A 13,881-nucleotide genomic window follows, 5' to 3' on the forward strand; every position below is an offset into this window, starting at 1 on the left:
CTCTTTTCATGAATCCTCCGGGCTGGATTGACTTGCAGGCAGCACGTGTGAAATACAACAGGCAACCACACCCGCGCTGGGATGGGCACTGACCACTCGCAGCCCTGGCTCAGAAACTCACCTGCAGACACAGCAGGTTGCACTGAGCCCACCTCTCAGATTTAATTGGCATCTCAACACGTACAAAACTCTTTTCTGATGAAATAAGTCACTCCCGGTATCCAATAACCTTTAATAGCTAATGGACAGCCCTTATCTCCTCCCTTAGTTTCCATGTCCAGGTTTACATTTCTGTGACTAAAGACAAAGCAGTTTGGTCTGTGTTACAGAAAGTCAAGCTGCTGCAAGATAATGTTGCTTTGCATGTTTGCATGCAGCCAAACTACAGTGCAGTGTAGAGAAGACTGACCCAAGGGGTCTAGAGGTGAGGGGTCTAGAGGTGAAGTCATATGAGGAGCAGCTGAGTTCCTTCAGTCTGATCAGCCTGGAGAAGAGGAAACTGAGGGGAGAACTCATTAGAGTCTCCAGCTTCCTCCTGAGGGGAAAAGGAAGGGCAGGCACTGATCTCTGCTCTCTGATGACCAGTGAGAGGACACAAGAGAACGACATGAAGCTGTGTCTGGGGAAGAGTTTGGTCAGATATTAGAAAAAGATTCTTCACTCAGAGTGTGGTTGGGCACTGGAAGGGCTTCCCAAGGAAGTGGTCATGACACCAAACCTGAGAGTTCAAGAAGTATTTGGACAAGGCTCTCTGGCACATGGTGTGATTCTTGGAGATGTCCTGTGCAAGGCCAGGAGTTGGGTTGGATGATCCTGGTGGGTTCCATCCGACTCAGGATATTCTACAATTCTAAGTCTTAAGTGCTAGGAGCCAGACAAAGCTTAGCACATTCCTCAACTCCTTGTAGTTGATGAAATTTCTGTAGTCCTACTTCCAAGTGTTGGCCTGCCTAGAGATGAAGGAAGTGTTTCATTGCTTGGCTTAGATGAAAATGGGGTGAGGGAGCCAAGGCCACGCAGCAAGCTCTGTAAAATGCGAATGGGCAACTCCATAAGTAGAATGAACTTCAAAATGAAGCATTGCAGAAAAGAATGTTTTTCCAGCATTGTTTGGAACTCCTACAGTAAAAGTGATTTTGCTGTTTATTATAAAGCCAAATTGTTTACTTAACTGCGAAATTCCCTTATTAAGTAAATTCATGTTGCTGCAAATTGTACTTCTCTGCCTCAGTGAACATGGAGAACAATTAATTAATCATAATTTGCATAAACACATATTACAAAGCTGTAAAGACTTATCAGGAACACTGCTACACTCCAACCCTTTCTTTTTCGAACTAAACTCTTGCAGTCTGCTTTCTTTTTGCGGCCTTTATTTAGGATCCTTCAGAGGTCATGTCTACATCCTCCCTGAACTATACACACCACAGATCACCACTGATATCCATGGCATTTGGAATTTTTTCCCATCACCCCCAATCTGCTGATCCACCTTTGTTTTGAGGGCTGCAAAACCCTCCAGATTGAGCACAGCTGCTTACAAGAGCATTCCCAGGCTGGTATTTCAATTTAATTTGTCCAAGTGCAGCCTTTTGCACTTACTTTGGCTTAATTAGGCCTTGTTGATTTCTTTAATTACAAGAATAAAAATGATGTTGTAAAATACCTTCCACTTAAGCAGTTTTCAGGTATTCAAGAAAAGATGGGATGTGGCACTTAGTGCCATGGTTTAATTGACAAGGAGGTGATCAGTCAAAGGTTGGACTCTATGGTCTCAGAGGTCTTTTCCAACCTAATTGATCCTGTGATTCTGTAAACTGATGTCACCTAGAAGTGTTTTAGGTTTATTCTGCTTTTCATCACCCACGTTACGCTTGTAAACACTGCACAGCACTAGCTCAAACCTCCACTTAAGAGGATCTTTTAGCTTTGCCAAAGAAATGGTGATTACTATTGCATGAATGTAGTTCTTCAGGCAGTTGTTTAGCCACCTCAGAGAAGCTTCAGCCAAACCATATTTATGAAAACTGTAACACCATCCAGATACATAGTGTCATGTTGCCTCACTATCCATCAGCACAGCTGGAAGTTAAACGGGTGGTACAGAGATGAAGTTTCCTTGCAGCCTTTAACTACTGTAGTCACTGAGGCTACAATCAGGAGAGAATTTCAGTACTAGAAAGTCTACTACTACTATCTGCAAGTCCAGAATTACTGTTATGTTTTTCTTAATGACAGCTGCTTGCTTTGATGAAGCATTTGAGGAAGTCCCTCTCCTGCTCTTCAAAGCCTGTAATTGCCCATCAGACTGCAGCAAGGGATTTTTTATTATTTTTTTTAAAGATTACACCAGTATTATGAAACTCTGCTTACAGCTGCCTCTAAACTCTCAGGATTACTGTTTTGAACCATTACCATGCATACAGTCAGCAGTTCCAAGTTTATTCTTAATCATAACTTCCATTTTACATCTATGCAATTTAATAAACAAGCCACAGAACATTTGTTTTCCTAATTCCAATATTAAAATAACTGCTACCTGAATGCACCATCTCTGTGCCCCGTCAAGCCTCTGCATGTTTCCATAGGGGACTTGCAAATCATTTTCAGAGGTGTGTGCAGGGAAGGCTCATGTCATGACAAATTCCACCCCCTACTCAGCTCTTGGGGTGGTTCAAAGGTATAAGGAGAGGCAAACAAGATGGTCATGTGATGAAAAAGTGCCACTGCAGGGAACAGTGTGAAACATACTCCTTAAACATGCTAAGATTAACTTATGCCATCCACACTGGATAACAATTTAGCTGAAAATAGCCTGTCAAGGAAGTCAAAAATAAGGTTTTGTAGCTGTAGCTAATCTTTAGGTTCCTTGAGAAAGATACCTGCAAGTTGGGAGGGGAACAGAAAAGATATGTCACTTTCAAGTTTCCCTTCAAGGGAAGAACCCACTGCCCTTGTAGCTAGAGGACTTAGATGAGTCTCAGTGTCTAGAAAACAGCAGGATTGGGGCTGTAAAATTCATGCTTAAGCGATTTCTGAAGTGAAAAAAGAATTTGTAGTCCCAACATCTGCTAGAAAGAACTCATCTGTCTTCCTTAGCCAAGAAGAGATTCAAGTACTCCACTGCACCTCATGTCCAACTTCTTCCCCATTCCACCTACACTGCACCCAGAGCACCAGCTGGAACTGACAAATCTGTCAAATGCAGCAGCATCAACAGGATCCTGGCTGCAACAAGATAAGTAGAAAATTTTGAGAAAAAAAAAAAAGTCTGATTAAGTTACCCTTGAGGTCTCTTCATGTCTCTTGTACCTGCTGACCAAAAATGAGGAGCAGAAATGCACAGAGGCAGTTTGTGCTGGTAACAGAAAAGCACACTCATTGTTACCATCAGAAAACCCAAGTAAAACCAAACTGTTCCAAAATCTTTCTAACTACAGATGAGTCTGTTTAAAACAGATCACACCTATGGCATGTTCTATCCACAAAGCCCAACAACCTCTAGGACCAGAAGGGCAGTGGAAGAGTCAATGTTAAACCAGGAAAAAAAGGCAGAATCTTAGTCTACGCAAAATAAATTTAACTGTATTATTACCACTGCAGAGGTGGTTTTTAATGTATAGAAGAATTCCTTTTCTGTTATAATTAGATCTGAACTAATAATGGCTTTTAGATTAGACTGTAAAGATTTTGGCATTCAGCTGAATATTCCATTGTTCACTTTGCTATGCAAGAAGGTTTTAGCTTTATTACAAAGTGTTCCCTCTTTTCCCATCAACAAGGTTGAGTGCAACACTGGTGCTTAATTACCAGCTCTTTCAGTGTCCAACCTGTTCAGCACTTAGGCACATTCCACTTTGTCAACCAATGCATTTAAGACAGATTCCTTTTGTAGTAAAACCATTTATATTTCCATTTAAATGTTTTTTCTTCCAGGTAAGGGCACTTCAATTCCTTTGGCCTTTGACAGCTGTAACTACCAGACTATCTCGTTCAGTTTAGGTTCATTTTATATTTAAAATCTTTCAAATTTCTCTTTTATATTTCATCTGGTAGAAAAGGACACCTCAATTCCTTTGGCCTTTCTTGATAGCATGGCTGTGACCAACTGGAGAAATTCCAAGAAGAATAACTATCCACATTCCTCTTGCAGTGTTGTGGTCAGAAGAGGTCAGAGGAGGCCCTTCAGGGTTGAGTGACAAATTCTACTGCTTTTTATAGTTTATGGGAAACACTCCAGCTGATGATTCTCAGTCTGTTTGCTTTTCCTGCCCCACTTCTGCCCAGCAATCATTTCCCCATCCTGTGTTTCTTCTCTCCATATTTATTTCCACACCCACATCTTCCACTCCCCTCCAATTTCTAAAGAGAATTTTGAATTCCAGTCCTTCCCTTGTGCAGCTTAGGATAATCTGCAGAATTCATAACTGCACTTTACATCTCTTCATTCAAATACACAACAATTCCAGACCTACTGGAGACAGGGTACAAATGGCTTATCACCAACTTCATTTCCACATGTGTGAGATCAAACCATGACAAACAGTGAAGTTAAACACAATAAAATGCAGCAAAGAAGCTGTGAAAAATAATTTATTGTACTAATTTTCAACAGTCAGTAACCTTATGTCCAGAGATAAAAGATTACGAACATGTCTTCTAAGGGGAAATATTTTGTAAGCTGGTTTTTTTAACAGTCTCAGCTAAAACCATCACTGCAGATCAACACGAGTTCCAAGTCATAACTCACATCATACAAGCTAAATACAACGAGTCTCCACCTTCTCCTTCCATCTCAGACAGGACACAGCAACTTCGTCTCCCACAAGAAGTATTCACCAGGTGAATAAAGGTACCAAGTGCTGTACCACAGGACAGCTAAGGTATCCCAGTCATCACCAGTATTCCAGCAGCACCTGTAGTTCTGGTCCCAGACACTTCTTGTATGTTCAAAGGCATCCAAAACAAGCACTTTGTGTTACCTCTGACATTTACATTTTGTCATTAAAATTAACACTGATACTTCTCCAACTGGATCCTCTAGCATCTTCTTCTCCTCTTGGGAAGAGATACTTCTGAAAGGAAATAAACAGAGGGGTTTTTTTTACAAGTTTTTCAAGTTGTCTTCCCTCATGGGAATTGTTCAAGTATAATTAATACTCTCCAGCAAAGGAAATTCATTAGATGAGCACTTGAGATCCCCTCCCAATCCCCCTCCCCATGTTTATTTAAATATGAAGAAGTATTTTTTTTTAGATTCTACAGCACACTACTATTCAAAACACCAATTGAAATTCCACTGATGAACCAAATGCTGTACTTCAAAACTTCCTCAGTCTTGAGAGCTTTCTGCTCCTCATGAACACCTTTAAGATGTTGCTGTGAATTTCACAAATGGAACAACTCACAAAATTAAGCACAAAATAAATGAACAGGCTGCTTAATGGGTAAATTTAAAACTTCAGAATGTACTGGGAAAATCTGAGAAATGGAGAATGTTCCTGATTTAGAAAGAAACTTTCTGCCCACAACTGGACAAGTGAAGGAAAAGTAAATAAAGTACAACATTAAGTGCACCATTGTGCCCTCAATCTCACCATTTAAAACGGAATGAATTCCCACTGCCTACCACTAAAAGTGATCAAAGAATGCAATCTCACTTCAGTACTACCAGATGCTCTTTTGCTTTTAAAAAGAGTAAACAGAAATGTGCTACCTCACTGCAAATGTATTTTAATAGTCATTACACTCTCGTGTATGAAATATCCTTCCATTCCATACAATTCTGGATAGTAAATTAGCTCCAAAAGATACACTCCTCAAGCCCATCTGTCATTAAAGCTTTCCAGAAGTTATACTTAACCCTTTGCTTCCCTCTTTAAGCAACCTAATTAAATCCTCTTTTCAGGTTAATAACCAGTACCTCTGGTCTATCAAGTCTGCCTTCCACTGCACAAGCAAGACTCACCAGCCTTAGAGTTGCTAGGACTGCCAGCAGAAATCCTGCTCTTAGCTGGCCATGGCTGAGACATGACAGCAAAGCATTTCCCTGGGCTCTACCCAGAGCACAGCTAAATAAGGTACCTCAAGATAAAGAGGATGTAATTTTCTTCATACAGTGCCTGTTCCATGGTGCTTATGTTCTCCTCAAGCAACACTGACAACAGACTCTGAAGCTTCTGAGTTACAAAGCAGGTCAAGATCATCTAACATCTCAATTTGAGGCTTCTGTAGAGCAACTCCACTATAAGCTTTGAGCACTCTGCTTTACCATTGCTTCCAAACTTAAATTACATTATTTCCAGTAACCTGAGCAACAGCAAAGTCATCCACTCCTCTGCTGCAGTTCCCAGAGTCCTCTCCCAACGATGTCAAACAACTTCTAGTACAGCAGAGGATGCTATTACTGTACAGCTGTACTGGAACTTAATCCTTGAATCATAGCCCAGCTGAAACTAAGACTAGAGAGGAACCTTCTATGTCCCTTCAACAAAGGTAAGGACAGCAAGGGCAGCTCTTACCTTGTAAGTTCTCAGAGCTACTAGAACAGACATCTTCTGTAAATGGGTGAATGATCAAAAAAAAAATCACTTTTCCCTACCCAATGGAACAATTCAAGCCAGATTTGTATTACAAGAGTGAGACTCCTTTTATCTGAACCAACTTTAGCTCTGAAAACACTATAATAAAATCTATGCAAAAAATATGACTCTGGATTTTACCATGGTGTGCTCATAACAGTTTCAAATCAAAGCTTCAGTTTTCATGCAACAACTTACAGGCTAAAAACTAATCTAAGCTTTTGCAAGGCAGCAAGACATGATCCAAAATACCAGTTTTAGTTTCAGAAAAATACAGCACAGATCAAGTCACTGGTTTGTTAGAATTCTAATCATTGTACCTTCTTCATCCAAGTCCTCTGTGATTACAGGCATCCCAATATGCTGAGTAACAGTTTCACCTGCAGACAAATTTTGGGGGAAAAACTGTCAGCACTTTTTTAAATGCTTCTACATCTCTAGTCCAGCAGTTGAAGGATTTTTCACTTGCTGCTCTCTTGACATTCTAGTCAAATGCTGTAGAGAAAGTACCTTCACAGCACCTTCAATATGGCTGACTAAAGAAACCTTCAATAACAAGTAATTGACACTAGCAATTTAAAGCAAATTAATCACCAACTCAGTCCAGAGATAATTCAAAATGCCCTTACTCCTCCTCAACACTTCACCTACATTTAAAGTCAGGCAAAGACAATAGTGCCTAATGCTCAGCTCTGAAGAAGGATTAATTTTCTCGGTAACTTCTTCTCTAGCAGAAGCTAAGCAAGTCAGAAAGCAGAGTTTGGAACTTTGTTTTGAAGACAAAGGTTTAATTTCAAAGACAATTCAAAGTTACTTTGTTGTTTAATTTCATTTAACCTTTAACAAATAATGTAAATGGCAGAGCAACTTCTATCAGTTTAGAAGTTGTACATCAGACAGACAATTCCCTTAGGAAAAGTAATTTCCCATTTGTTGTGCTGATCAACAGCAAAAATTTAAGCCAGCTGCCTCAGCTAGCAAAGCAATGGATACACTTTTACAGTGTCTGGATGCAAAACTGGAGAGATACCTCTGGCTTCTGAAGAACCTCTCCTTGCTGGTTGTGGTCTCATACTGGTTTTCTTACTTCGGCTTGGAGACTTGACATAATTCGATCCTGATTCTGAAGATTCTAATTTTACCTGTCGATGTCTTCTGGATTTGGAAGTCTAAACCCCAAATATATGAATGATACAAAAAAAGATAGAGCAAGTTAGTGGAAGTTTATGTCACTTGGCAAATTAGTAAGGATCAAAGCATCAACTTCCATGCCCAGGAGGTGAACGGATAGAAGATGAGAGCAAGGAGGAGGGAGGATTCCCACTAGTAGCTGTTCTTCAGTTTTAAGAAGAAAACACCCTTCTATGATTTCATGGGTGTATCACTTAAAAATGCAGATATGAAACATCCACTTATTTCCAAACCATTCTCTGTTGCTATCAGTCTATCCCATGTCACACACCACTTTGTGCAAGCAAAAAGAACACTCCAAAAACTGCTGCTCTGTAAAGCTTCCTTACCACCATATTTTGCTCAAGTGCCTAGAAAACATGATCACTGCATATTCACAAGTCTGAACTGCTGTACAACCCAGAGCTCTGTTTCATTTGACAGCACAAATGATGAGATTTTAAAAAACAGAGACAGATGTGACGTTTCTCACTGCTAAAAACGACAAACCAGCAGGATCTTTAAAGCAGCAGTTACTGAAGCAATGCTTTTGAGAACCTGCAACTGACTTCAAACTCCCAAGTTCCATTTGCACAAGCTTCTTGAGATTCCAATATCTAAGATTCAAGGAATTTGAGCAATTAAACTCGCAAGGATTTTTATTCCAACTCCTTAAAATTGTATCTATTTAACCAGAGAGTAGACGGTAAAAGCTTGCAAAGGAAAATCCCCCGAGCACAGGCCTTACCTGCACTGTTCCACAGATCTAACAATAGCAAGAGCTTTGGCTTCCCCCAATGAGTTAGGAAAACAAGAAGATTCAAAGGTTGAATTACAGAGTGCAATTTTAACTCGTTCCTTTCTGACCCAGAATTTACGTTCAACTGATACTTAGAAGTGCTCATTAAAATTAAATACATCCCTACTATCAAATTTTATAACTACCTCAGCAACTGCAGAGTAAGACCTGTATTTGATTCTAGCCAAGGCATTTGCCCTTTCAGAACCCTGCAAAGAAACAAAAAGATCAGTCAGAAAGTTTTTTTATTCTATTATAGCAGTACTGAAATATCACATCAGACAATCATTTGAGCAATAGCTCACTATAGCTATAACTCTTTAATTAATTCTACATAATCAGAATGTTGCCGAATTGTTACTTAAAGGAAAAAAGTTCCAATTTAATTTAAAAGGCAGAGCATAACTTTTGTTGCTTTCACTGTTACAAACAGTGAAGGCAACTTTGTAAGCCCAGGAGGAGAAAATCAAACTTGAAACTTTTCATCTTACTGAAATTCAAAGTTGAAATAAGCAGACAAGTACAGTATGAGATAATTTTGTAGCATAACAATGAATATTGCATTTAGCTGAAACTCCAGAAAGAACCATAATAGAGTCTGGCCAAGAAAATACAGCTCTTTCCTCTCCTTACCTGAGAGAGACTTTTTATTATGAGCATCTCAGAGCTATCATGGCAGTAAATGCTCACAGCTCAACAGAAAATAATCCTATTTAAAACCAAAACCAACCAAACAAGAAAAACCAACCAGCCCCACTAGCTGTCCCTGGAACACACTTTGACACTATCAAGCCTTGACCTACACAGCTTAGCCTGTGACCCGAAGTCAAAAAATGAACTGATTTGAACCTGAAAACTGGTTCAGCTTTCTTACCTCTGAGTCTAGCAAAGCCTCTTCTTTCTTTTTGTTTTCTACTTCATCAGTTTCTTTAGCATTTAGGAATAATTTCTGGGGGGGAAAAAAAGTGGGTTTTTTTAAATGTCTGTCATATATAAGACAGCTAAATACAAGAACAGTAAAACCCAAACCAAATATTTACACACACACCCATTTTCTTTATTGATCTTACCCTGTGGCCTTTCTTTGATCCAAGAATAAGTGTTAGAGAGGTATTTCATATCATCAGTCCAATACTGCCTATAAGTCACACCTTCAAGGATTACCTCTCAGCAATCAGTTTTGGTACCATGGAGGTAGTACCACATGCAAGTCCTTCCCCCCATACCATATATCTGTCTCAGGTTTTACACATTCCATGTCTTCAATCTGAGATTTACAAGCTCAGGTGTGATCACACCAGGAAAGCCAGTTCTTTATGCTCACACAATCTGTTAAATTGCCACAGCATAATGGTTGATATTACCCACCATTCTGTTCTGCTGCCATTCCTGATGTTCCACAGTTATGTCCTTAAGATTAACTACAAAGTCATCTTTTATCAAGCTCAGGGCCTTGTCTGGCTGGGATTTGTCAGCTGAAATGACACACTTCATTTTCTGATAGTGCTCATGAATATTCATCAGTTCCTAAAATAAACAAAGAAATTAAAATGAGGGAAAAAATAGTATCAGTTCCCAGTGAACAAAATCAGGGTTATACAAGCCTGAGACCATAGAACTAGCAGTAGCATTAGACATAGACTCAGTTTAGATCAGCTGAGTTTTAGGAAGACAAGCAATCCTGCACTGACCCATCAAATAAGCAAAAGAAGAATAAGTATCTCACATTTTTTAAACTAAGAAGGATACTCAGACTCAGTGTTCAGGGAGGTTTCATTCTGACACAGTGGTCTATTTTCATCTCTTTGGAGGAAGCTTTTTTCTTCACAGATTACTGATTTTTGTACCACTGCAGTCATCCTTACAGATGATACACATCTGCTAGCAGTAACTGGAAAAACCTGCAAAGATCTCTTACTGAGTCATAATGAGAGATATAAGAACATATACCTGGCATGCATTATTCCATTTTTTATTAAATATGTTATATATTGAACAAAACTAAGCTTTAAAAGGAGAAATAAAGGCTAGAGAAGGCTGTGAACTTGCAGGATAAATAAACTCACATCACCATAAGTATCAAGTCTCCAGCTGCAACCTGCAGAGGTATCAGAACAAACATGCTCCTCCCATTTTCTATTTCTCTTTAATGACAGCTAACCAGTTACACCCTTCCCCTTTTATATCTCACTGAAGCAAAATCACAATATTAGAGCATATTTCAGTACTGAAAAAGGTACCACAATTCTTCCAAGCTGAATGCCATTATTTCTGAGTGTTACGTGTCATGTGTGTGAGCTTAAAATTACAGGCTGCTATTCCAGTCTGCATTCCATAAGAGACTTAAAAAGGACAAGACTGTGCTAATTAGAGAAGTTATAGCTCTTGGACAACAGAAAAGCAAACCCCAGTGATTAATCTGCAGTTTAAAAGTTACTGTACCTCCAATACATCATTAGTGATGAGGCTGTTTACTCTGTTACTTGGGTCCTTAAATTCTTCTTTAAAGTCATTTTCTTCAACCTTCTTCTTAGTTCTGTAGTTCAGCTAAAACAAGAGACAGTGTTTGTAACCTAAAAGTAAACTTCAAATGGGACCTTCCCTTGAGAATTCCTACTGCATACCCAGCAATCAGGAGATGCTGAAGGACATAAAACCATCACACCAACAACAGCAATGCAACTCTGCTGCCACGTGCTCAGTCAGCACTCGTCACAAATCATTCCCTAGTCAAGACTTTCATCCAGCACCCAGACTCAATTCCACAAATGATAAGACATCTCAAATCTAATAAGAACATTAGACACTGAAAAAATATTTGCAGGTGAGAAGCATTCAAACATTCTCTAAGCTTTACAACACACACCTACATAAAGCCACACACATTACAACACAGCCTCGAGGCTCAACTAACCACGAGTCCCGTGGAACAATAGCCACTGAAAGCCACTGACAGATGAGGATGTTTTATTAAAAAATGTAACTAATTAATGCAGTAACTCACTAGTTTTGGCATTGCTGTGAAATGGAATGCTCTGGCGAGCCGCAGTGTCCTGAAGATATATGCTGCATCATAATGCTCAGAGTCTATCAGGTCCTGCAAAAATCAGTCCTTGAGTGCAATTCTGATCTGCAGCAAAACAGTTACATACTGTTATACCACCCTGCATGCTTCAACAACAAAAATTAACTCAGCTGACTAATGTGATCCTGTTCTACCACAGACAGTATTTGGATGTCTAGGGGGTAGCTTGACACATGAAACCCCAGAAATGATCTCACCAGAACATTTGGTATCACTATCAATGTTTCCTTGAGTGCAATTCTGATCTGCAGCAAAACAGTTACATACTGTTATACCACCCTGCATGCTTCAACAACAAAAATTAACTCAGCTGACTAATGTGATCCTGTTCTACCACAGACAGTATTTGGATGTCTAGGGGGTAGCTTGACACATGAAACCCCAGAAATGATCTCACCAGAACATTTGGTATCACTATCAATGTTTTATGCAGATCAACTTATTATAGTGTTGTGCTAAATCTTCTCACTGCAGCTCTCCTTGACAGTGACATGGAACACATTCTTTTGACATTTGAAAACATTAATTCTTCACATTGTGAAGTGTGTGAAAATAGTCTGTCCCCAGGAGACTCCTGTTCACTAGTGATTAGGAAACAATACTTGTGCCAGGATGTGCTGCCACTGAAATGCTCATGAAAACACCTCTCCCCCATTTCTTGCTTTCTCTCCTGCCACATCTACTCTGCCCAAGTTAACTTCCTGAATAACTCATGTACTCTCTAACAGCTGCTATACAGCAGTGATTTTAAAATTGCCTAAATTCATCTCCGTGAAAGGTATTGATCTCTCTGAAGTCAATACACGAGGCATAATGGCATCATTGCAGACTGCTCCAAATTCAGTTTGTTGTTTAAAGAATTTGGACTCCATTGTGCACATGCACACAATGTGCATCACACAGTTCCCAAGTTTAACACTTCTCCTTGCACTGAGTTTCCAACTCCTTTGGACATTGGTCTCCTACCCTAAAAGCAGCAAGGAGGCATGTCACCAGGCATCCATCTCCCAATCTATTTTGGTTAACAGGAACAGTGTGTTAACACTTCTGGTGAACAGGAACTGAAAATAATTCAATCTTCATTCTGTTGGAATTCTAAAGAATAATGGGCTGTAAAGGAGTTCACCCTGCAGCTGATGAGCACATTTGGTTCCCATTTTGAAACTCAATCTCCTTCACTTCTGAACAGAGAAGAGCTTCCTATCTGGCAAAACAAAAGATTTCTGAGACCACAGCTAAAATTTAGGAGGCATAAGCAATACTTTAGTCACCACTATGTACGTTGTCAAACCCAAATGTGTTTGAAAGGCTACTTTTCCCAAAGGAAACATCCGGTTCTAAATACCTTTGTAGAAAGTGAGAGGAAATGCCCTACCCATGTATGATGACAAAGCAGACAGCAGTATACCACATATCTTATGTTTACTATCTCCTGAGAATAAACCCTCAAGAACAATTACCTTTTGTTTTGGCTGACAAAGCTGTGTATTATAGAGCCCATACAAAAGGTACAGAGCACCGACTCGGATCTGGAAAGCATATGGGGGCAAGAAGTACTGCTGGGCCAGTTCTAAGGTCTTCTTTGTGAGCTTATTCCTCTCCAAAGCTCTTATTCTACCACTGAAGCAAACAAACAAAAAATAGAAAGCAGCATGTTAAAGTAAGTAAATACAAAACTGCAGGCTTTAGAAAATCCACAACGCAGAAACAAGTTTTACGTATTTTAAACACATAAATTCATTGAATGTCCTGAGATGGAAGGGACTCACAAGGATCACTGAGTCCAACTCCTGGGCCTGCATAGGACAGCCCCAAGATCACAACACAGGTGTATGATCATAGGGCCCAAGTTCTGGGAAGTCTTGAAAGACAGTCAGACCTTAAATTCTCACACATGAAACTCTCTGTATAAAATTGGGTGTAAAGTGAAAAATGCAATGTCACAGAATCACACAATATTCAGAGCTGGGAGGGACCCACAAGGATCATCAAGTGCAACTCCTGTCCCTGCACAGAATACCCCTGAGCATCCCACCCTGTGCCTGAGAGCACTGGCCAAACACTCCTTGAGCTCTGTCAGGCTTGGGGCTGTGACCACTGCCCTGGGGAGCTGTTCCAGTGCCCAAACACATTCTGAGTGAAGAACCTTGCTCTAATATCCAACCTAAACCTTCCCTGACACAACTTCAGGCCATTCTCTCGGGTCCTGTCACTGGTTGCCAGAGTGAAGAGATCAGTGCCTGTCC

The 13,881-nt window shown here is 39.9% G+C and overlaps 1 protein-coding gene across 1 annotated transcript; it reads right to left on the minus strand.

Annotated features, from left to right (window-relative positions):
- Positions 1-6,901: 6,901 nt before the first annotated feature.
- Positions 6,902-13,255, minus strand: SNAPC1 (small nuclear RNA activating complex, polypeptide 1, 43kDa; the record flags this gene model as incomplete). Its single annotated transcript, XM_009073120.1, is given in 8 exon segments — positions 6,902-6,961; positions 7,612-7,750; positions 8,697-8,759; positions 9,425-9,499; positions 9,919-10,077; positions 10,993-11,097; positions 11,555-11,680; positions 13,096-13,255. Coding segments are annotated over 8 exon segments (887 nt in total), but the record flags the coding sequence as incomplete, so codon positions are not given.
- Between the last annotated feature and the right edge of the window lie 626 nt (positions 13,256-13,881).

Source organism: Acanthisitta chloris, unplaced genomic scaffold (genome assembly GCF_000695815.1).
Source record: "Acanthisitta chloris isolate BGI_N310 unplaced genomic scaffold, ASM69581v1 scaffold15504, whole genome shotgun sequence".
NCBI lineage: Eukaryota > Metazoa > Chordata > Aves > Passeriformes > Acanthisittidae > Acanthisitta > Acanthisitta chloris.